At 44.7% G+C, this 25668-nt stretch overlaps 1 protein-coding gene across 1 annotated transcript; it reads left to right on the forward strand.

The window, feature by feature from the left end:
* Nucleotides 1–724: 724 nt before the first annotated feature.
* Nucleotides 725–18980, forward strand: LOC135462188 (PR domain zinc finger protein 10-like). Its single transcript, XM_064739584.1, has 11 exons — nucleotides 725–1290; nucleotides 1760–1979; nucleotides 4163–4557; nucleotides 6136–6232; nucleotides 6669–6809; nucleotides 7045–7157; nucleotides 8407–8586; nucleotides 9003–9075; nucleotides 11147–11367; nucleotides 14542–14606; nucleotides 14771–18980. Exons 2-11 carry the CDS (start codon nucleotides 1784–1786, stop codon nucleotides 16782–16784), a joined length of 3495 nt encoding a protein of 1164 aa, XP_064595654.1. The 5' UTR covers nucleotides 725–1290; nucleotides 1760–1783; the 3' UTR covers nucleotides 16785–18980.
* Nucleotides 18981–25668: the final 6688 nt, after the last annotated feature.

A 25668-nucleotide genomic window follows, 5' to 3' on the forward strand; every position in this document is an offset into this window, starting at 1 on the left:
CCTGAATTCATTATAAGACTTGAATTATTTACTTAGTCGCTAGGTTTTGACTAGTTGTTCGCCACAATAGTTTTGGCAAATACAATTTCTGTGTGGTGAAAGCATATTGATGTCCCTTCGCCACAGTGGCGAAAGCAGTGGATGCCTGTCAACTTCAGTTGTTTAGGTTTAAAGTTCGTTAATTTACTCAAATTTAATGTTGGATCCAGAATCAAGAAGGAATATTTGACTTCGGTGTGAAAGAACTTGGTTATGAAAACAACAAAGTTTTTAAAGACCATTTAACATTGGAAATGTATGCCCTGAAGCAAGTGACGAAAATTGGACCCAGGATTATTCAGTTAGCATTCAGATTATGCGAACAACTTTTTAATGATGGCCTGGGGTAGCTATGATACCTGTGATGATCAGATGCACATGTCATCCGGGATGGCAAAGTTCTCCACATATCAATAAATACAAGCCATCCTTTGACTGAATTTTTGGGCCAGATACATGTTGTGGTGCGCACGTGGGTTGGTGGTCAACCATAGGAATCGAGGCCCTTAAAAATGTATGAGAATCGAAATATTCAACAATGAGGTGCCAGTGTTTCGACCCCCTGCCCTTCTGAGGCCAGATTAGGCCCAGTCCTCCCATTCATATGTCTGGGTTTTGATGATGTAACATGTGAATGATGAGGTTACTGTTTCCGGATAGAGCTTTGCATGATGATATAACAAGTTACAGTTACGGACTGAGGTTGAGGTGTGCAAGTTACATGTGGATGATCACCCAGTCGAGGCCGTCTTTTGTCATAGAGGTCGCAAAGCTACCGAGGTGACAAGATTACCAAGACTGGGTGATTATCTATCTTGGACACCAAAACCAAAAGCGGTAAGTGACTTACACAGTGGTTTTATTGTTTATCAAGAGTTAGTCGTAGTTGTTAACTATTTTACTTTTGACATCTGGTAATAGCTCTGCTATTTCACAGTTTTACCATACGTGGCCTAATCCTTTAAGATATATTAAACAACCCTGTTGTATCTTGTTACATGCACCTGACCTTCTAACCTTCTAAGATTATCTATGCTTACTTGTTTACTTTCATATTCTGTTGAAAAGGCGGCTTCAGTAGGCCCTGTGTTTCTTTATGGTTCGACTTCTATTATAAGCCACTGAGACTCGCAGGGTCTGGTTTGGAGAAGCTAATAGCTTGACATTTTCAGCGTACCCACAGGAGTGACAGTGGCAGCGGGGAGCCTGACACCACCCAAGGGGACGGCGAGGACTTTCCTCCTCACAGAGGTGGGTGACCACAGCCGTGTCTTGTACATACATGCATGTATCATATTAGGCCTACTTCTTAAATGTTCAGCACTTTACTGTGCAGTAAATAAAACCGAATTTGTTCAGTTTGCCCATGGAACTATTACATACTCTTTATTCAGTCATATTATTGTTCAGTTTGCCCATGGAACTATTACATACTCTTTATTCAGTCATATTATTGTTCAGTTTGCCCATGGAACTATTACATACTCTTTATTCAGTCATATTATTGTTGAGTTTGCCCATGGAACTATTACATACGCTTTATTCAGTCATATTGAATGCCATTATTTACTTTCTGTATTGGAAAAAGGTGCTTCCCATGTTTTTGCTCCGCTGTTGGATAATCATGTGGTTGTTATTCTAGTGCTTCAGTCTGGACATTTACCAGATGTTGTTATTGTAGTGCCTCACTCGGGACATTTACCAGATGTTGTTATTGTAGTGCCTCACTCGGGACACTTACCAGATGAAAGTGATGAGACTGGGCTTCTTCACTCGACAGTGGTGGGTTCCACGGTCAAACACATCAGAGGATGTTATGGATGCCTCTCTTGATACGAGTCACTTGAGTCAGGAGTCTGTGGGCTCCAGCGGACTCACTTCGTCCAGCGACTCAGCCATGGACTCAGGACTTGATCGCACAGTGGACAGCAGCTCTGTGGGTCAGTGCTTCCATTTATTTATTTCAGTTTTATGTCCAGAAGGCTCTGGGTACCCCTCTTTACAGTGCACACATGCACAAAGAAATCATAATTACATCTATATTCTAGACTTTACAATTGCTTGTTGATCCTGCAACTGGCTATACAATTGCTTGTTGATTGCGCAACTGGCTATACAATTGCTTGTAGATCCCACAACTGACTTTACAATTGCTTGTTGATCCTGCAACTGGCTATACAATTGCTTGTAGATCCCACAACTGACTTTACAATTGCTTGTTGATCCTGCAACTGGCTGTACAATTGCTTGTAGATCCCACAACTGACTTTACAATTGCTTGTTGATCCTGCAACTGGCTGTACAATTGCTTGTAGATCCCACAACTGACTTTACAATTGCTTGTACATCCCGCAACTGGCTTTACAATTGCTTGTAGATCCCACAACTGACTTTACAATTGATTGTAGACCCTACAATTGACTTTACAATTGATTCAAAACCCTTCATTACAGCCATACCCCGTTACAGCCAGGAATCAGTAGGAAACCCCCAAAATGCGGATTAATTGGCTTAAATGCAGGACATCAAGGGTTTCCGAATGGTGACCTGCTTATTCAGTCTTTTTATGCTAACTCTTGTCATTGAGCACACTAATTTTAACAAAATGGAAGTCAAGCAAATGGCCAGCGGTGATGTGTTCAAAGATATAAAGGCACAGAAAGTCACTTACATTGGTAAACAAATCCTTAATTCTCAAAATTACGGCATCTCACCTGGACAAACTCAGATCATCACATAATCTATCCAATGCCCTGAAAGGTCCACCTATGACACTGATGATCACACCGCACATGACACTCTTCATCAGTCCATCCATGACACTGATGATCAAGCCGCACATGACACTTGTCATCAGTCCATCCATGGACACTGATGGATCATGCCGCACCTGACACTGGTCATCAGTCCATCCATGACACTGATGATCATGGCGCACATGACACTGGTCATCAGTCCATCTGAGACACTGATGATCATGCCACACATGACACTGGTCATCAGGCCATCCGAGACACCTGATGATCATGCTGCACATGACACTGGTCATCAGGCCATCTGTGACACTGATGATCATGGTGCACATGACCACCGGTCATCAGTCCATCCATGACACTTACTGATCATGCCGCACGTGACACTGGTCATCAATCCATCCATGACCCCGGATGGATCAAGGCGTACATGACGCTGGTCATCAGTCCAATCCATCACACTGATGATCACGCCGCACATGACACTGGTTATTAGTTCATCCATGACACTGATGATCATGCCACACATGACATTGGTCCATCAGGCCACACATGACAGTGGTCATCAGTCCAAACCTTACACTGGGCAACAGTATATCAATGGCACTGGTCATCAGGCCACACACGGGAACTGGTTATCAGGTCACAACATGACACTGGTCATCAGCCAAACCTGACACTGGGCAACAGTACATCAGTGACACTGGGTCATCAGGTCACACATGACACTGGTCCATCAGGTCACACATGACACTGTTCATCAGTCCAAACCTTACACTGGGCAACAGTACATCAATGACACTGGTCATCAGTCCCAAACTTCACAGTGGTCATCAGGCCACACATGACACTGGTCATCAAGTCCAAACTTGACTCTGGTCATCAGGTCACACATGACACTGGTCATCAGTCCAAACCTCACACTGGGCAACAGTACATCAATGACACTGGTCATCAGTCCAAACCTCACACTGGCAACAGTACATCAATGGACACTGGTCATCAGTCCAGACTTCACAGTGGTCATCAGGCCACACATAACAACTGGTCATCAGTCCAAACCTGACACTGGGTGACAGTACACTCAATGACACTGGTAATCAGGCTGCACATAACACTGGTCTTTGGGCCACACATGGCAATTGGTTCTTGGGCCACCCATGCCATTGGTCCTTTGGTCACCCATGACTCTGGGCCTTGGGCCACACATGACACCAATCTTTGGGCCACCCATATCACTGATCATCAGTCCACCCATGCCACTGGTCCTTGGGCCACCCAAGGTATGAATAGTATGATAAATGACAGTCATTTGTATGTTTTTGTGCACGCAGGCTTCATATAGATGATGGGTTATTTTCTCTGTCCAGGTCATCATCAGATATCACCACCTCCCTATAGTGCTCATCATATGACCCCGTCAGATCACCGGTTACATACTTCAAACAACCACTCCAGTCAATCAGTTAATCATGCTAGTCAATCCGGGCTTTTGCTGGCACCTTCAGGACATGTGACTGCCACACTTAACTTGGCACCCAATCAGATGTCCACCATCTCTGGCTATGCGGTGTCTAACCTACAGTATGCTAACTTCCCTATGACACAACCTCAGCAGGCCTCAGGCTCTGGGCAGATGGGCTACTTCATACCTGTGGAACTGCCCAATGTCCAGAATGTGCAAACTGCCCAGTCCACTGTCACCCCTAATGGTCAGCTGGATGAGAGAGAAGACAAGGAGAATGTGGACACTGACCAGAGAAGGGTGAGCATCCAGCATTTATCTGTCAGTGTAGCTGTTATAGGCCATATAGATTATAAGTTTATGTACCCATCGTAGATCCAAACTAATGAGTGTTTGGGTGTTATGTTTCTGTTCATAACATGAAATGCACAGCTTTTTTCATGAGGAGGACTTAATTGTGTCACACACCTGGAGGTTTCTAATGGTGAACTCTAACCTTTGGACTGTATTCACAAGTACAGGTATGTGCATACTGCTGCGTGGGTGGATGCATGTATGCAGGGGCCACTTTCACAAAGCAGCATATGACATTTATTTATCTTACATTTGTCGTATGATATTTTGTACGTTACTATTAACATACCATCGTCGTACAAATACAACATCTTTGTGAAAGAGCCCCAGGTGTCTGTACAAGTGGGTGTGTACATAGTTTGTTCTCAAATGTCAGGAGTGTGTTCATGGATATGTGCATATGTCAGGTGTGGGTACATGGTGTGTTGTGCATATGTCAGGTGTGGGTACATGGTGTGTGTGCAAATGTCAGGTGTGTGTAGACGGTGTATGTGCCAATGTCAGGTGTGTGTACACAGTGCATGCTCATGTCATGTGTGGGTAAATGGCATATGTGGAAATGCGTATGTATCAGGTGTGTGTACATGGTGTGTTTGCATATGTCTGGTGTGGGTACATGGTGTGTGCGTGTATGTCTGGTGTGGGTACATGGTGTGTGTGTGTATGTCTGGTGTGTTTACGTGGTGTATGTGCATGTGTCAGGCGTGTCTACATAGGGTGTGCACATGCATGTATGTAATATGTGTGTACATGGTGTGTGTGTGGGCATATGTCAGGTGTGGGTACATGGTTTGTGCATATATATCATGTGTGTGTACATGGTGTGTGCGCATATGCCAGGTGTCTGTACATGGTGTGTGGGCATGTGTCTGATGTGTGTATATGGTGTGTGTGCATATGCCAGGTGTCTGTACATGGTGTGTGGGCATGTGTCAGGTGTGTGTACATGGTGTGTGGGCATGTGTCAGGTGTGTATATATGGTGTGTGGGCATGTGTCAGGTGTGTGTATATGGTGTGTGGGCATGTGTCAGGTGTGTGTACATGGTGTGTGGGCATGTGTCAGGTGTGTGTACATGGTGTGTGCGCATATGCCAGGTGTCTGTACATGGTGTGTGCGCATATGCCAGGTGTCTGTACATGGTGTGTGGGCATGTGTCAGGTGTGTGTATATGGTGTGTGGGCATGTGTCAGGTGTCTGTACATGGTGTGTGGGCGTGTGTCAGGTGTGTGTACATGGTGTGTGGGCATGTGTCAGGTGTGTGTATATGGTGTGTGGGCGTGTGTCAGGTGTGTGTATATGGTGTGTGGGCATGTGTCAGGTGTATGTACATGGTGTGTGGGCATGTGTCAGGTGTGTGTATATGGTGTGTATGAATATGTTAGGTGTATGTACATGGTGTGTGGGCATGCGTCAGGTGTGTGTACATGGTGTGTGGGCATGTGTCAGGTGTGTGTACATGGTGTGTACAGTTATGTCAGGTGTGTGTACAGGTGCTGATGAATTGCTCATTATTGATTGACAGGTGAGAAAGTCTGACAGGATCGCCCACATGGAGGCCGATACATACCAGAGACGCCCTCAGAGATATATCCCCAAGCCATACAATCACGAGGAAATCTGTAAGCCGTAATCACCATTTACAAGTCATTTGGAAACTCACAGAATCAGTCATTCTTTGAATATATAAAATTTGTCAAGCAATCAAAGGTACGAATGGGATATAAACATGTATTTACATTTCTTTTTATCAGTGCTTTGTTTTATTGCACTACAGTGTGTTACCATGCTACTTTTGTTTTACCATACTATTGCAATTTACCATGCTGCTGTTTTACACTGATGCTGTTTAACTTTGCAACTGTGTTTTTCAGTATTTTTGTACTTTACCATACCACTAATTGTTCAACCTTTTGGCATGTTTGTAAGGTGTTCAGGTATGGTCTGAGGGCTATATTCTGTGTCTAAATTGAAATTTGCTCATTCACACTCACAAAGGTTGAGGAATTCGGGTAGTTTGGTATTTTATTTATGTTTTTTGTATTACTCTACTTGCAGGGTGTGAGGAATGCATGAGGTCCTATGCTACAGAATGTGCCCTACACAAACTCATGCCCATCCCTGACAAACTGGTGCTGTCTAGAGCCTGGTCAAGTCTGCCCAATCTTCTACAGATATTCCGCTTTGGAGATACGCCTGGTAAGAAGAATGTATTCCATTCTAGAAATACAGAAACAAAGAGAAATTATTACATGAAAGATTCATAGCAGATTCTGTAAATATATATGCAGATAGCAAGTTACTTGTAAGACAAGAATGGTTGCATTAGGAATCTTCCAGAGGTATTTGCCAATCTGAGTAAGAGCTTGAATAGGTTTTGCATGTGGAGAAGCACTTTCTGAAGAGAAATATTCAACCTGTATTGTTTTTTCAGAGCTGGGTGTTTTTGCCAAGCGCCTTTTACCTAAACAGACTCAGTTTGGACCATTCATAGCTGAGCTGTGTGAGAGCAGAGATATGGTGGCAAACACTCGCTTTCTTCTGCGGGTAGGTACAGTAATCATACAGTTGATGTGGAGTGAATCCAGGATGTCTCTGTAATACTATGGTTGGTTAGCGCACTGGCACAGTGTAATAACCCGGGAGCCTCTCACCAATGGAGTCGCTGTCAGTTCAAGTCCAGCTCATGCTGGCTTCCTATGCTGTCATATGTGGGAAGGTCTGCCAGCAACTTGCGGATGATCGTGGGTTTTTCCTTGGGCTCTGCCTGGTTTTCTCCCACCATAATGCTGACCGCCGTCGTATAAGTGAAATATTCTTGAGTACACCATAAAGCACAAATCAAATAAATAAATAAATGCTGCGGATGTGGTTTGTCTGTAATACTGCCGATGTGGTGTGTCTCTATTGTTGCGAATGTGGAGTATCTGTAATACTGCAAATGTGGTGTGTCTAATACTGCAGATGTGGTGTAAATCCAGGATGTGTCTGTAATACCACGGATGTGGTGTAAATCTAAGATGTGTGTGTAATACTGCAGATGTGGTGTAAGTCCAGGATGTGTCTGTAATACTGCAGATGTGGTGTAAATCCAGAATGTGTCTGTAATACCGTGGGTCTGGGTAAATAGGGTAAATCAAGCATGTGTCTGTAATACTGTGGATGTGGTGTAAATCCAGGATGTGTCTGTAATACTGCAGATGTGGCGTAAATCCAGGATGTGTCTGTAATACTGTGGATGTGGTGTAAATCCAGGATGTGTCTGTAATACTGCAGATGTGGTGTAAATCCAGCATGTGTCTGTAATACTGCAGATGTGGCGTAAATCCAGGATGTGTCTGTAATACAGCAGATGTGGTGTAAATCCAGCATGTGTCTGTAATACTGTGGATGTGGTGTAAATCCAGGATGTGTCTGTAATACAGCAGATGTGGTGTAAATCCAGCATGTGTCTGTAATACTGTGGATGTGGTGTAAATCCAGGATGTGTCTGTAATACAGCAGATGTGGTGTAAATCCAGGATGTGTCTGTAATACTGTGGATGTGGTGTAAATCCAGGATGTGTCTGTAATACAGCAGATGTGGTGTAAATCCAGCATGTGTCTGTAATACTGTGGATGTGGTGTAAATCCAGGATGTGTCTGTAATACAGCAGATGTGGTGTAAATCCAGCATGTGTCTGTAATACTGTGGATGTGGTGTAAATCCAGGATGTGTCTTATACTGCAGATGTGGTGTTTGTAAACTATAATAATTTTCAGAGTTGATGTATTTTGTGTACTATTTTATCACCAGCTGGAAAAGGAAGGAGGAGATTATGGTTACTTCAACACGAGGGATGAGAATCTGTGTAACTGGATGATGTTTGTACGTCCAGCTGAGAACTACGCTGAGCAGAACCTGGTGGCCTATCAGTATGGATATGACATCTTCTTCACCGTGACAAAAGCCATTGAGCCCAAGCAGGAGCTAAAGGTGTCTCCATTTTTTGTCTTCTTATTCCTGGCGTTTGTTTTCCTGTGCAACATTCACCCTACTTTTCCTGTGCAACATTCACCCTACTTTTCCTGTGCAACATTCACCCTACTTTTCCTGTGCAACATTCACCCTACTTTTCCTGTGCAACATTCACCCTACTTTTCTAGTCTTAACATGGCTTCTTGTTCAACACAACTAGTAAATTATTGTTGTCTTGCAGCTGTGTGACTTAAATACTGCCAATATAGCAGTAAAACCTAATTATTGATTCATTTTATACCTGATCTCTTTTTGGGCAAGGATTTAAAACCTTATCCAACATAGCTCTGTCTTACATGTGTTTTGTCACACCCATTGGATGAGTGGCAAGTGTGTGAATTAGTGTGTGAATTAGTGTGTTGCTGTGTTTTCAGGTCTGGTATGCTGCACACTATGCTGAAAGGCTGGGTGTCAACACCCTGCCTATTCTACAGGAGGACATGGAAGGTAAGGCTGATAGATGATGGAATGAAGGGTGACAGGGCTTGTATGGGGTTAATACATGGCTTGTATATGGCTTTTACAGGGCTGGTACGGGGTTTATACATGGCTTAAACAGGGCTTATACGGGGTTTATACATGGCTTGTATATGGCTTATACAGGGCTTGTACAGGGTTTATACATGGCTTATACAGGGCTTGTACAGGATTTATACATGGCGTATACAGGGCTTGTACATTGTTTATACATGGCTTATACAGGGCTTGTACAGGGTTTATACATGGCGTATACAGGGCTTGTACATTGTTTATACAGGGCTTGTATGGGGTTTATACATGGCTTATACAGAGCTTGTATGGGGTTTATACATGGCTTATACAGTGCTTGTACGGGGTTTATACATGGTTTATACAGGGCTTGTACAGGCTTTATACATGGCATATACAGGGCTTGTACATTGTTTATACATGGCTTATACAGGGCTTGTACAGGGTTTATACATGGCATATACAGGGCTTGTACATTGTTTATACATGGCGTATACAGGGCTTGTATGGGGTTTATACATGTGTTATACATGGTTTATACAGGGCTTGTACAGGGTTTATACATGGCTTATACAGGGTTTATACATGGCATACACAGGGCTTGTACATTGTTTATACATGGCGTATACAGGGCTTGTATGGGGTTTATACATGTGTTATACATGGTTTATACAGGGCTTGTACGGGGTTTATTCATGGCATATACAGGGCTTGCATGGGGTTTATACATGGCTTATACAGGGCTTATACATGGCATATACAGGGTTTACAAAGAGCTTGTACGGGGTTTATACAGGGCTTATACAGGGCTTTTACATGGCTTCTACATGGCATAAACAGGGATTGTATGGGGTTTATACATGATTTATACATGGCTTTTACTTGTGTTATACATGGCTTATTCAGGGTTTGTACAGGGTTTATACAGGGCTTATACATGACTTTTACAGGGTTTATACATGGGTTTTACATGGCTTATAAAGTGATCCATACATCCAAGGTTAGGTACCATGTGTATGTTATGGTTAATTTTATTGGAAGACCTTTACTCAAGTGGTCACATAATCAGCTGGATGACCTGCATGATCTAGCTTGTTACAATTCACCATTGTTGTCAGTTGACCAGGCTACCATACACGTGTGTCCTCTGGTTTTAGGCTGTAATCATTCTACTCTGATTTTAGCTGACCCGGATGCCAAGTGATGTGCTGGTTTTAGGCTGTAATCATTCTGCTCTGATTTCAGCCGACCTGCATGCCAAGTGCTGGTTTTAGGCTGTAATCATTCTACCCTGATTTTAGCTGACCCAGATGCCAAGTGATGTGCTGGTTTTAGGCTGTAATCATTCTAATCTGATTTTAGTTGACCCAGATGCCAAGTGATGTGCTGGTTTTACGTTGTAATCATTCTACTCTGATTTTAGCTGACCCGGATGCCAAGTGGTGTGCTGGTTTTAGGCTGTAATCATTCTACTCTGATTTTAGCTGACCTGGATGCCAAGTGATGTGCTGGTTTTAGGCTGTAATCATTCTACTCTGATTTTAGCTGACCCGGGTGCCAAGTGATGTGCTGGTTTTAGGCTGTAATCATTCTGCTCTGATTTCAGCCGACCTGCATGCCAAGTGCTGGTTTTAGGCTGTAATCATTCTACTCTGATTTTAGCTGACCCAGATGCCAAGTGATGTGCTGGTTTTAGGCTGTAATCATTCTAATCTGATTTTAGTTGACCCAGATGCCAAGTGATATGCTGGTTTTACGTAGTAATCATTCTACTCTGATTTTAGTTGACCCGGATGCCGAGTGGTGTGCTGGTTTTAGGCTGTAATCATTCTACTCTGATTTTAGCAGACCCGTATGCCAAGTGGTGTGCTGGTTTTAGGCTGTAATCATTCTACTCTGGTTTTAGCTGACCTGGATGCCAAGTGATGTGCTGGTTTTAGGCTGTAATCATTCTACTCTGATTTTAAACTGACCTGGATGCCAAGTGATATGCTGGTTTTAGGCTGTAATCATTCTACTCTGATTTTAGCTGACCCAGATGCGAAGTGGCCATGTTACGAGTGCCCTAAGAAGTTCCGTACGTCTGCTCAGCTACAAAACCATCTGGCGGAGCATGAGGAGGGTGGAACCGAGGGTGACCCGGATGAAGAGTATGACAGTAACGGTGTCAAGAAACCCAAACGTAAAGCCACACAACTCACAGCCTCTGGGGTGCCCAAGAAAAGGGGACGACCTGCCAAAACACTGAAGGTTTGTGCTACGTGCCATACAAAACACTGAAGGTTTGTGCTACGTGTCATACAAAACACTGGAGGTTTGTGCTGCGTGTTGTACAAAACACTGAAGGTTTGTGCTATGTGTCATACAAAACACTGAAGGTTTGTGCTATGTGTCATACAAAACACTGAAGGCTTGTGCTACGTGCCATACAAAACACTGGAGGTTTGTGCTAGTGTCATACAAAACACTGAAGGTTTGTGCTAGTGTCATACAAAACACTGAAGGATTGTGCTACGTGTCATACAAAACACTGAAGGTTTGTGCTACACGTCGTACAGAACACTGAAGGTTTGTTCTACGTGTCATACAAAACACTGGAGGTTTGTGCTAGTGTCATACAAAACACTGAAGGTTTGTTCCAAGTGTCATACAAAACCCCTAAAGTTTGTGCTATGTGTCATACAAAACACTGAAGGTTTGTGCTACGTGTCATACAAAACACTGAAGGTTTGAGCTATGTGTCATACAAAACACTGAAGGTTTGTGCTATGTGTCGTACAAAACACTGAAGGTTAGTGCTACCTGTCTTAAAAAAACACTGGAGGTTTGTGCTACGTGTCATACAAAACACTGAATGTTTGTGCTAGTGTAGTACAAAACATTGACGGTTTGTGCTACGTGTCATACAAAACACTGAAGGTTTGTGCTACGTGTCATACAAAACACTGAAGGTTTGTGTTAGTGTAGTACAAAACATTGAAGGTTTGTGCTACGTGTCATACAAAACACTGGAGGTTTGTGCTATGTGTCATACAAAGCACTGAAGGTTTGTTCTAGTGTAGTACAAAACATTGAAGGTTTGTTCTAGTGTCGTACAAAACACTGGAGGTTTGTGCTATGTGTCATACAAAACACTGCAGGATTGTGTTCTGTGTCATACAAAACACTGAAGGATTGTGCTACGTGTCATACAAAACACTGAAGGTTTGTGCTCCATGTCATACAAAACACTGAAGGTTTGTGCTACATGTCATACAGAACACTGAAGGTTTGTTCTACGTGTCATACAAAACACTGGAGGTTTGTGCTAGTGTCATACAAAACACTGAAGGTTTGTGCTATGTGTCGTACAAAACTCTGAAGGTTTGTGCTACGTTTCATACAAAACACTGAAGGTTTGTGCTTCGTGCTATACAAAACACTGAAGGTTTGTGCTAGGTGTCGTACCAAACACTGAAGGTTTGTGCTGCATGTCATACAAAGTACTGAAGGTTTGTGCTCTGTGTCATACAAAACACTGAAGGTTTGTGCTGCATGTCATACAAAGTACTGAAGGTTTGTGCTCTGTGTCATACAAAACACTGAAGGTTTGTGCTCCATGTCATACAAAAACACTGAAGGTTTGTGCTCCATGTCATACAAAACACTGAAGGTTTGTGCTATGTGTCATACAAAACACTGAAGGATTGTGCTATGTGTCATACAAAACACTGAAGGTTAGTGCTACATGTCGTACAAAACACTGAAGGTTAGTGCTACATGTCGTACAAAACACTGAAGGTTAGTGCTACATGTCGTACAAAACACTGAAGGTTAGTGCTACATGTCATACAAAACACTGAAGGTTTGTGCTACATGTCGTACAAAACACTGAAGGTTTGTGCTACGTGTCGTACAAAACACTGAAGGTTTGTGCTACGTGTCATACAAAAACACTGAAGGATTGTGCTACGTGTCATACAAAAACACTGAAGGTTTGTGCTCTGTGTCATACAAAAACACTGAAGGTTTGTGTTATGTGTCATACAAAACACTGAAGGTTTGTGCTGCGTGTCATACAAAATACTGAAGGTTAGTGCTACATGTCGTACAAAATACTGAAGGTTTGTGCTACATGTCGTACAAAACACTGAAGGTTTGTGCTCCATGTCATACAAAACACTGAAGATTAGTGCTACATGTCGTACAAAACACTGAAGGTTTGTGCTCCATGTCATACAAAACACTGAAGGTTAGTGCTACATGTCGTACAAAACACTGAAGGTTTGTGCTACGTGTCATACAAAACACTGAAGGTTTGTGCTACATGTCGTACAAAACACTGAAGGTTAGTGCTACATGTCGTACAAAACACTGAAGGTTTGTGCTACGTGTTATACAAAACACTGAAGGTTAGTGCTACGTGTCATACAAAACACTGGAGGTTTGTGCTACGTGTCATACAAAACACTGAAGGTTTGTGCTCTGTGTCATACAAAAACACTGAAGGCTTGTGCTCCATGTCATACAAAAACACTGAAGGTTTGTGCTACGTGTTATACAAAACACTGAAGGTTTGTGCTATGTGTCATACACAACACTGAAGGTTTGTGCTACGTGTCATACAAAACACTGAAGGTTTGTGCTACGTGTCATACAAAACACTGAAGGTTTGTGCTACGTGTCATACAGAACACTGAAGGTTTGTGCTCCATGTCATACAAAACACTGAAGGTTTGTTCTACGTGTCATACAAAATACTGAAGGTTTGTGCTCCATGTCGTACAAAATACTGAAGGTTTGTGCTACATGTCGTACAAAACACTGAAGGTTAGTGCTACATGTCGTACAAAACACTGAAGGTTTGTGCTACATGTCGTACAAAACACTGAAGGTCTGTGCTACATGTCGTACAAAACACTGAAGGTTAGTGCTACATGTCGTACAAAACACTGAAGGTTTGTGCTACGTGTCATACAAAAACACTGAAGGTTTGTGCTACGTGTCATACAAAACACTGAAGGTTTGTGCTACATGCCATACAAAACACTGAAGGTTAGTGCTACATGTCATACAAAAACACTGAAGGTTTGTGCTACGTGTTATACAAAACACTGGAGGTTAGTGCTACGTGTTATACAAAACACTGGAGGTTTGTGCTACGTGTTATACAAAAACACTGAAGGTTTGTGCTACGTGTTATACAAACAGGATTACCTTGTAAGATTATAAATTGTATGCAGTGCTCTTTGACTGCCACACTTTTTACTGAGAAAACATTCGAAAGCGTTAGTGTTTTAATTATAAATATCTGAGGTTGAAACTTAACTTTCGTCACTAAGGATGCTGCAGCACTGGGTATATTGAAATAAGCCAATTCATTTGAGGGTTTCTTCTGGGACTGTTTTCACTTTGCTTATATGATACATTGTGTTTATCCTGCAGGAAAACGGAGAAACTAAAGTTTTCCAGAGCTGGAAGAAGAGGACAACCAATCTGTATCTGACAAAGTGAGCTCACACTTTGATTAACTGAAAGATGTCTTGTACTAATATTTTGAAGTCTGGTAAATAATTTCATCTTATTTCAAACTTTCATTTCTTCTAATGAAAGCGTAACTTCTCCCTGTGCTCTGTGGATGTAAGTTTAAGGATCTTGTGACACTTGATTTCAGAACACTGAAGAAATACCAGAAGAGGCATGATCCTGAGATGATCAAGAGAACTCTTAAGTCTCTCTACAAACGGAAGGGCAAGGAGACAGGTGGGAACGAGTGGGTGTGTACTCACTGTGACCTCACATTTGACAACTCCAGCCTGCTCAACCTGCACACGCTGACCCACGCAGCCGAGGATGTGGGGCTGGAAGGCACAGAAAAGACTGTTTCCATATCCACTGGTGAAGATGGAGAGCTGATCATTACGGGCAGTGTGCTGGAGGGTGCAGGGGATGCCAGCAGCGAGGGTAACCTGGTCAGCCTACAGAGTTCTCCCCCTGCCTGCCCAGTCTGCCACAAGGAGTTCACCTCCAAGCGAGATCTCATTGAGCATGCGAGCGACCACGCCATGACTCGGAAAAGCTGCGTGCGAGCAAACAAGTGCTCACTGTGTTGGAAGGGCTTCAGCACCCAGGAGAGGCTGCAGAAGCACATGCTATGTCACGGAGATGAAGAGACCAAACCTCTTCAGTGTACTGTCTGCTTCAAGCGCTTCATGAACAACTCCGCGCTATCCTGTCACATGAAGACCCACAGCAACAGGAAGTTCCACGAGTGCCCCATCTGCCGCATGGGCTTTGACCAATCCCTGGTGCTCAAGGACCATGTGAAGCAGCATGAGACCAATGGGGTGTATATATGTCCTATTTGCCAGCGGCAGTTTGACGACTTCGTCCTCATCAAAAAGCACATTCGCGGATTCCACTCGGAAAAACGCTACCCTTGTCCTGACTGTGACAAAATATTCCCGCGCTCAGACAAGCTGAAGCTGCACATGCTGAAGCACTCCGCCCACAGGGACTTCATGTGCGAGACGTGCGGGCGGCAGTTCAAACGCAAAGACAAGCTCAAGGAACACATGAAGAGGATGCACTCTATAGAGCGGGAACAGAGAATCCGCGAGAAGTCAGAGCGCAGACCCAGCCTCAAGCGCTTCATTCCCAAGGTGTCGCCCACAGACTATCACCGCTTCATCTACAAATGTCACACTTGTCTACTGGGGTTCAAGAGGAGAGGTATGCTGGTGAACCACCTGGCTAAGCGTCATCCAGATATCAAACCTGACCAAGTGCCTGAGCTCAATCTGCCCATCCTAAAGACACAGAGAGACTACTACTGCCAGTACTGCGACAAGGTCTACAAGTCTAGCTCCAAGAGGAAGGCCCACATCATCAAGAACCACCCAGGGGCAGATCTGCCTCTGAGCAGCAGGACAAAGACGCTGATCCCAGACATCCCAGGCCTGCCCAACCCCACATACTCCCAGACTGTGGGCAGCATCACCACCATGCCCCACTCCTGTGACTTCTGCCACAAGCAGTATGCCAGCAAGGCCAAATTGATGCAGCATCAGAGGAAGAAGCACTCCGAGCTTGTGCCCGCTGTGTCGGATCGCAGGCTTAAGGATGAGATGGAGGGGGAGGAGGAGTGCCTGACGGAAGAGCCAAAGACTCATGAGATCCATGTATATGAGACAGTGCAGGCCGCAGCCTTAGCCCAGGCTTCCACAGAGATCCCCACAGCCGACCTGCTCACCCAGGCCATGAGTGAGCTCACCCAGAGCCTGAGTGAGTACCGTAACCCCACCGGAGAGTATCGCCTCACTCCGGGCACCCACACTACCCTGGTGCAGGCCGCCACTCACATCCCCATCCAACACTCCACAATTGAGCTGAGCCACTTGGGACAGGCTCTTGGGCAGACCCAGTACACCACTCAAGGCCACCTTGCCACAGTCCAGGCTGCCCCCTCCCCCGGACAGCCCCAGGCCCCTGCTGCAGTACCTGTCACTATACAGACCATACCTGTGTCCGAAGTGGTGAATGGTCAGACAATGTCTGTCAGTGGACAGACAGTGGCGGTCAGCGGAGGTACCACCATTCAGGTGCCTGTGTCCACTCTGGGCACCATTCAGGGACAGACCTACTTACAGACTCAACGCACCTGGGCAAACTACCCAAATTACCGCTAAGTGTGGCTAACTGTGACGTGTGTGTGACAATGCAGACAAACTACCCAAATCACCACTACATGTGGCTAACTGTGACGTGTGTGTGACAATGCACTTAGACAAACTACCCAGATCACCACTACATGTGGCGAACTGTGACGTGTGTGTGACAATGCACTTAGACAAACTACCCAAATCACCACTACATGTGGCTAACTGTGATGTATGTGTGACAATGAACTTAGACAAACTACCCAAATCACCTCTAGGTGTGGTGAACTGTGACGTGTGTGTGACAATGCACTTAGACAAACTACCCAAATCACCACTACATGTGGCTAACTGTGACGTTTGTGTGACAGAATGCGCTTAGACAAACTACCCAAATCACCACTACGTGGCTAACTGTGACGTGTGTGTGACAGAATGCGCTTAGACAAACTACCCAAATCACCACTAGATGTGGCTAACTGTGATATGTGTGTGACCCATGAAAATAACCTGGACAAACTCCCAAAACTGTGACGTATGTGACCCATGAACCATTATGGACGAACTCTTAAACTGACGTGTGTGGCCCATAAACCGACCTGGACAAACTCCCCAAACTGTGACATGTGTGACTCATGAACCAACCTGGACAATTTGCCCAAACTGTGACATGTGTGACCCATTAACCAACCTGGACAAACTCAACAAACTGTTACCCATGAACCAACCTGGACAAACTCCCTAAATGGTGTTGCTATGTAGTATCGTTTTCTGCGAGTCTTTGTATTGCCAGTCTGCATCTCCAGCGCCAAAGCCTTCTACAAGACTGTACGTGATTACAGAAAAAGACTTCGTGCCATGCTTTGATAGTGCCATGCTTTCATAGTGCCTCATTGATGAGATGTTCCAGTATATGCTCTTCCTTGACAATTTCAAGTATTGACTGTCACATATTAATGTGCTGTTGAGGCTAACGGCTTGTTTTGTCCACGCAGTAAATGGACACATAAGTATTCCCAGCACTATATGTAGGTACGAAACTATGTTCCTGCTCTCATGCACTTACAATGTTTACTTTTAATTTATTGTTTGAGTTTATTTCTTAGTTGTGATTTCCATGCATTTCTTCCTTGATAGTTTAAGGAGCAAATTAGTAATATAGGAATCTGACACATCACACAAGGCAAGAGTTTGGAGTGAAATTGAGAGAAGAAGCGATTTTCTTTGTGAGTGAAATACACTCAGTAGAATCACTTCAGTGTTTTGTGTCTTGATTAATCGCTTCCGTGTTTACACCGTCATTAAGGGTTTGGTATCCAGATTTAGCTACTAGCCCTAATCATAAAGATTAAACAGTATGTCACCAGGAGGGCTTCGGAGAAACGTAATAGCGACCTTAAATCCACCAAAAACAATGGATTCACTGCCCTAGCCAATCTCCCACCGGCTGCCCGGTAGGACTATAGCTCAGCGGGTGACGTCATCGATGGCCAACCCAATTCAGGCTGGACTAAATAACCTGGGAATTCATATCAAAATAATGTCATTTTCAAGATGGATTCTACCTACACAGAAGCAAATATACTATCGTATGAATTTGAACCCATAGTGGAGGACATTGAAGTTACGATTTATGACACTGGTATCTCTGGACTTCGTGGACTTCAGATTCCGAGTTAAATTTGATCTTTGTCCAGACATTTCCACCCATCCGTGGCAATACAAATTGATAAACTATGCCTCTATCCTGTGTTATACTGTACATGCCGTGTGTTTATCTTAAAATTTAGTGTTTATTCACTATTCTTTACCTCTGTCGCTTCACAATAAATATGAACTAGCAGTACATGTTATTGTCAGCATTGTGAATAGCCTCTGCCTGTAACCTCATATAGTCGAGTACAATGAGGACAATATAAATACACGTGCCATGTGGACGTCGGCATTAGTGTACAGAGATTACTATCCATCAGTTTTCAGTTCAGTTATTAATATTTTATAACTACTGGGTGCAGGCACCGGGGTGGAAATTGTTGGACTTGTATGACATCACTGAGCAGAGACCGCTGACTGTTGACGAAAAAAAAATGTATTAAACCAGTCTCATTATCTAGTGATTTTACGTGCCATGTTACTCAGATTAATATAACCTTTTTCAATATTTTTTACACTCAATTTAATAACATATACAGGGCTAGCTAATTACATGTATGAATAAATAATATATCTTGGACACTAATCCTTTAACGACTGATATTATCTGTCTTAGCTGGTAACTTCCTTACAGAGTGTCATTAGTCACTAGCTGATATTGAGATTCTGTGATGTACTTGATCACTTACCTGCGAAGAGTCATTATTGACTGGCTGATATTGAGATTCTGTGGTATACTTGATCACTTACCTACACACTGTCATTATTGACTGACTGATATTGAGATTCTGTGGTATACTTGATCACTTACCTACACACTGTCATTATTGACTGACTGATATTGAGATTCTGTGGTATACTTGATCACTTACCTACACACTGTCATTATTGACTGACTGATATTGAGATTCTGTGGTATACTTGATCACTTACCGACACACTGTCATTATTGACTGGCTGATATTGAGATTCTGTGGTATACTTGATCACTTACCTACACACTGTCATTATTGACTGACTGATATTGAGATTCTGTGATGTACTTGCTCACTTACGTGCAAAGTGTCATTAGTGATTGGCTGAAATTGGGATTCTGTGATGTACTTTTTTCAGTTAAACCATAGCACCTCGCCGGGGGACAGAATAAGGTCGTAACGTATGAGTGTAACTAAACCATAGCAACGCGTTGGGGGACAGTGTGAGGTCCTAACGTAAGGCTGTAGCTAAACCATAGCACCTCATATATCGGGACATTGTGAGGTCCTAAAATAAGGCTGTAGCTAAACCACAGCACCTCGTCGGGGGACAGTGTGAGGTCCTAATGAGTGAGTGCTTGGGGTTTAACGTCGTACTCAGCAATTTTTCAGTCATATGACCACGAAGGAATCATTAGGATGCATGTACGTGTAATGTGCCTCCTTGTTGCAGGACGGATTTCCACCGCTCTTTTATTCTTTTATTTAGTACTGCTTCACTGAGACGACTTACCGAAGGCAAGTAAGCCGCCCCGCCCGAGCCATTATACTGATACGGGTCAACCAGTCGTTGCTCTATCCCCTTCATGCTGAACGCCAAGCGAGGAAGTTACAACTTCCTCTTTTAAAGTCTTAGGTGTGACTCGATCAAGGATTGATCCTGGATCTACCGGTGACGAAGCGGACGCTCTACCAACTGTGCTATCCGGGCCGGTGAGGTCCTAATGTAAGGATGTAGCTAAACCACACCACCTCGTCGGGGGACAGTATGAGGTCCTAACCAATGACTGTAGCTAAACCACAGCACCTCGTCGGGGGACAGTATGAGGTCCTAACCTATGACTGTAGTTAAACAATAGCACCTCGTCAGGGGACAGTATGAGGTCCTCACCAATGACTAGTTAAACCATAGCACCTCGTCAGGGGACAGTGTGAGGTCCTAACCTATGACTGTAGCTAAACCATAGCAACTCGTCGGGGGACAGTGTGAGGTCCTAACGTAAGGCTGTAGCTAAACCATAGCACCTCGTCAGGGGACAGTGTGAGGTCCTAACCAATGACTATAGCTAAACCATAGCAACTCGCCGGGGGACAGTATGAGGTCCTAACCAATGACTGTAGCTAAACCATAGCACCTCATCAGGGAACAGTGTGAGGTCCTAAGCTATGACTGTAGCTAAACCATAGCAACTCGTCAGGGGACAGTGTGAGGTCCTAACCTATGACTGTAGCTAAACCATAGCAACTCGTCGGGGGGACAGTGTGAGGTCCTAACGTAAGGCTGTAGCTAAACCATAGCACCTCGTCAGGGGACAGTGTGAGGTCCTAACCAATGACTATAGCTAAACCATAGCAACTCGCCGGGGGACAGTATGAGGTCCTAACCAATGACTGTAGCTAAACCATAGCACCTCATCAGGGGACAGTGTGAGGTCCTAAGCTATGACTGTAGCTAAACCATAGCAACTCGTCAGGGGACAGTGTGAGGTCCTAACGTATGACTGTAGCTAAACCATAGCAACTGGTCGGGGGACAGTGCGAGGTCCTAACCAATGACTGTAGCTAAACCATAGCAACTCGCCGGGGGACAGTATGAGGTCCTAACCAATGACTGTAGCTAAACCATAGCACCTCATCAGGGGACAGTGTGAGGTCCTAAGCTATGACTGTAGCTAAACCATAGCAACTCGTCAGGGGAGAGTGTGAGGTCCTAACCTATGACTGTAGCTAAACCATAGCAACTCGTCGGGGACAGTGTGAGGTCCTAACCAATGACTGTAGCTAAACCATAGCAACTCGTCGGGGGACAGTATGAGGTCCTAACCAATGACTGTAGCTAAACCATAGCAACTCGTCGGGGGACAGTGTGAGGTCCTAACGTAAGGCTGTAGCTAAACCATAGCAACTCGTCGGGGGACAGTATGAGGTCCTAACGTAAGGCTGCAGCTAAACCATAGCAACTCGTCGGGGGACAGTATGAGGTCCTAACATAAGGCTGTAGCTAAACCATAGCAACTCGTCGGGGGACAGTGTGAGGTCCTAAGCTATGACTGTAGCTAAACCATAGCAACTCGTCAGGGGACAGTGTGAGGTCCTAATGTAAGGATGTAGCTAAACCACACCACCTCGTCAGGGGACAGTGTGAGGTCCTAACCTATGACTGTAGCTAAACCATAGCAGCTCGTCGGGGGACAATATGAGGTCCTAACGTAAGGCTGTAGTAAACCATAGCAACTCGTCGGGGGACAGTGCGAGGTCCTAACGTAAGGCTGTAGCTAAACTATAGCAACTCGTCGGGGGACAGTATGAGGTCCTAACGTAAGGCTGTAGCTAAACCATAGCAACTCATCGGGGGACAGTATGAGGTCCTAACGTAAGGCTGTAGCTAAACCATAGCAGCTCGTCGGGGGACAGCATGAGGTCCTAAGCTATGACTGTAGCTAAACCATAGCAACTCGTCAGGGGACAGTGTGAGGTCCTAACCTATGACTGTAGCTAAACCATAGCAACTCGTCGGGGACAGTGTGAGGTCCTAACCAATGACTGTAGCTAAACCATAGCAACTCGTCGGGGGACAGTATGAGGTCCTAACCAATGACTGTAGCTAAACCATAGCAACTCGTCGGGGGACAGTGTGAGGTCCTAACGTAAGGCTGTAGCTAAACCATAGCAACTCGTCGGGGGACAGTATGAGGTCCTAACGTAAGGCTGCAGCTAAACCATAGCAACTCGTCGGGGGACAGTATGAGGTCCTAACATAAGGCTGTAGCTAAACCATAGCAACTCGTCGGGGGACAGTGTGAGGTCCTAACCTATGACTGTAGCTAAACCATAGCAACTCGTCAGGGGACAGTGTGAGGTCCTAATGTAAGGATGTAGCTAAACCACACCACCTCGTCAGGGGACAGTGTGAGGTCCTAACCTATGACTGTAGCTAAACCATAGCAGCTCGTCGGGGGACAATATGAGGTCCTAACGTAAGGCTGTAGTAAACCATAGCAACTCGTCGGGGGACAGTGCGAGGTCCTAACGTAAGGCTGTAGCTAAACTATAGCAACTCGTCGGGGGACAGTATGAGGTCCTAACGTAAGGCTGTAGCTAAACCATAGCAACTCATCGGGGGACAGTATGAGGTCCTAACGTAAGGCTGTAGCTAAACCATAGCAGCTCGTCGGGGGACAGCATGAGGTCCTAAGCTATGACTGTAGCTAAGCCATAGCAACTCGTCGGGGGACAGTGTGAGGTCCTAATGTAAGGATGTAGCTAAACCATAGCACCTCGTCAGGGGACAGTGTGAGGTCCTAACCTATGACTGTAGCTAAACCATAGCAACTCGTCGGGGGACAGTATGAGGTCCTAACGTAAGGCTGTAGCTAAACCATAGCAACTCGTCGGGGGACAGTATGAGGTCCTAACGTAAGATTGTAGCTAAACCATAGCAACTCGTCGGGGGACAGCGTGAGGTCCTAAGCTATGACTATAGCTAAACCATAGCAACTCGTCGGGGAACAGTGTGAGGTCCTAATGTAAGGATGTAGCTAAACCATAGCACCTCGTCAGGGGACAGTGTGAGGTCCTAACCTATGACTATAGCTAAATCACACCACCTCGTCGGGGGACAGTATGAGGTCCTAACCTATGACTGTAGCTAAACCATAGCAACTCGTCGGGGAACAGTGTGAGGTCCTAATGTAAGGATGTAGCTAAACAATAGCACCTCGTCAGGGGACAGTGTGAGGTCCTAACCTATGACTGTAGCTAAACCATAGCAACTCGTCGGGGGCCAGTGTGAGGTCCTAACGTAAGGCTGTAGCTAAACCATAGCAACTCGTCAGGGGACAGTATGAGGTCCTAACCAATGACTGTAGCTAAACCATAGCACCTCGTCAGGGGACAGTGTGAGGTCCTAACCTATGACTGTAGCTAAACCATAGCAACTCGTCGAGGGACAGCGTGAGGTCCTAACGTAAGGCTGTAGCTAAACCATAGCACCTCGTCAGGGGACAGTGTGAAGTCCAAACCTATGACTGTAGCTAAACCATAGCAACTCGTTGGAGGACAGTGTGAGGCCCTAACCTATGACTGTAGCTAAACCACAGGACCTTGTCGGGTGGATAGTGTGAGGTGCTAATGTAAGGATGTAGCTAAACCACACAACCTCATCGGGGGACAGTGTGAGGTGCTAATGTAAGGATGTAGCTAAACCACACGACCTTGTCGGGGGACAGTGTGAGGTCCTAACGTAAGGCTGTAGCTAAACCATAGCAACTCGTCGGGGAACAGTGTGAGGTCCTAATGTAAGGATGTAGCTAAACAATAGCACCTTGTCAGGGGACAGTGTGAGGTCCTAACCTATGACTGTAGCTAAACCATAGCAACTCGTCGGGGGCCAGTGTGAGGTCCTAACGTAAGGCTGTAGCTAAACCATAGCAACTCGTCAGGGGACAGTATGAGGTCCTAACCAATGACTGTAGCTAAACCATAGCAACTCGTCGGGGGACAGTGTGAGGTCCTAACCTATGACTGTAGCTAAACCATAGCACCTCGTCAGGGGACAGTGTGAGGTCCTAACCAATGACTGTAGCTAAACCATAGCACATCGTCAGGGGACAGTGTGAGGTCCTAACCTATGACTGTAGCTAAACCATAGTAACTCGTCGAGGGACAGCGTGAGGTCCTAACGTAAGGCTGTAGCTAAACCATAGCACCTCGTCAGGGGACAGTGTGAAGTCCAAACCTATGACTGTAGCTAAACCATAGCAACTCGTTGGGGGACAGTGTGAGGTCCTAACCTATGACTGTAGCTAAACCACAGGACCTTGTCAGGTGGATAGTGTTAGGTGCTAATGTAAGGATGTAGCTAATCCACAGCAACTCGTCGGGGGACAGTGTGAGGTGCTAATCTGAGCATGTAGCTAAACCACACGACCTTGTCGGGGGACAGTGTGAGGTCCTAATGTAGGGATGTAGCTAAACCATAACACCTCGTCAGGGGACAGTATGAGGTCCTAACCAATGACTGTAGCTAAACCATAGCACCTCGTCGGGGGACAACGTGAGGTCCTAACGTAAAAATGTAGCTAAACCATAGCACCTCGTCGGGGGACAGTGTGAGGTCCTAATGTAAGGATGTAGCTAAACCACACGGCCTTGTCGGGGGACAGTGTGAGCTCCTAATGTAAGGATGTAGCTAAACCATAACACCTCGTCAGGGGACAGTATGAGGTCCTAACCTATGACTGTAGCTAAACCACAGCACCTCGTCGGGGGATATTGTGAGGTCCTAATGTAAAAATGTAGCTAAACCACAGGACCTTGTCGGGGGACAGTGTGAGGTCCTAACGTAAGGCTGTAGCTAAACCATTGCTCCTCGTCAGGGTACAGTGTGAGGTCCTAACCTATGACTGTAGCTAAACCATAGCAACTCGTCGGGGGACAGCGTGAGGTCCTAACGTAAGGCTGTAGCTAAACCATAGCACCTCGTCAGGCTGGGGCTAAACCACATACCGCAACTTGTCGGGGACAGTGTGACTTTCTGAGGTATAGCTGTAATTGACCACCTTTGTAATGCTGCGAGATATCAGGTATTCCACAGAGAACAGGTCCGTGTTTTTCACGAAATGGGACTAGATCTAGGTGCAGAATTGCTTTTTCACATGAGATCTGTAATATTGGAGCATAGGTTGTAACGAGAATTTCCAAGTCATGTTGTCTGTCTGGCTGAGAAAAGCAAATAGTGCCCTTTAATGGATGGCTGAGTCAGTCAGCTATTTTTTGTAGCTGGAGTGGCCATCATATTGTTCCACGTCGTCACGCTTCAGCTCAAATCAGCTACAATTACAGCACATATTACTGTGATACAGTAAAAGTTACAATAACGGTACACATTAATGTGATACAGTAAAAATTACATTAACGATACACAATACTGTGAGACAGTAAAAAAAACTACAGTAACGGTACACATTACTGTGATTGATACAGTAAAAATTACAGCAACGATACACATTACTATGATACAGTAAAATTACAGCAACGATACACATTACTGTGACAGTAAAAAATTACAGTAATGGTACACATTACTGTGATACATTAAAAACTACAGTAACGACACACATTACTGTGATACAGTAAACATTACAGTAACGATAAACATTACTGTGATACAGTAAAAATTACAACAACGGGACACATTACTGCGATACAGTAAAAATGACAACAACGGAACACATTATGGTGATGCAGTAAAAATTAAAGTAGCAGTACACAGTACTGTGATACAG

Source organism: Liolophura sinensis, chromosome 1, assembly GCF_032854445.1.
Source record: "Liolophura sinensis isolate JHLJ2023 chromosome 1, CUHK_Ljap_v2, whole genome shotgun sequence".
Taxonomy (NCBI): Eukaryota; Metazoa; Mollusca; class Polyplacophora; order Chitonida; family Chitonidae; genus Liolophura; species Liolophura sinensis.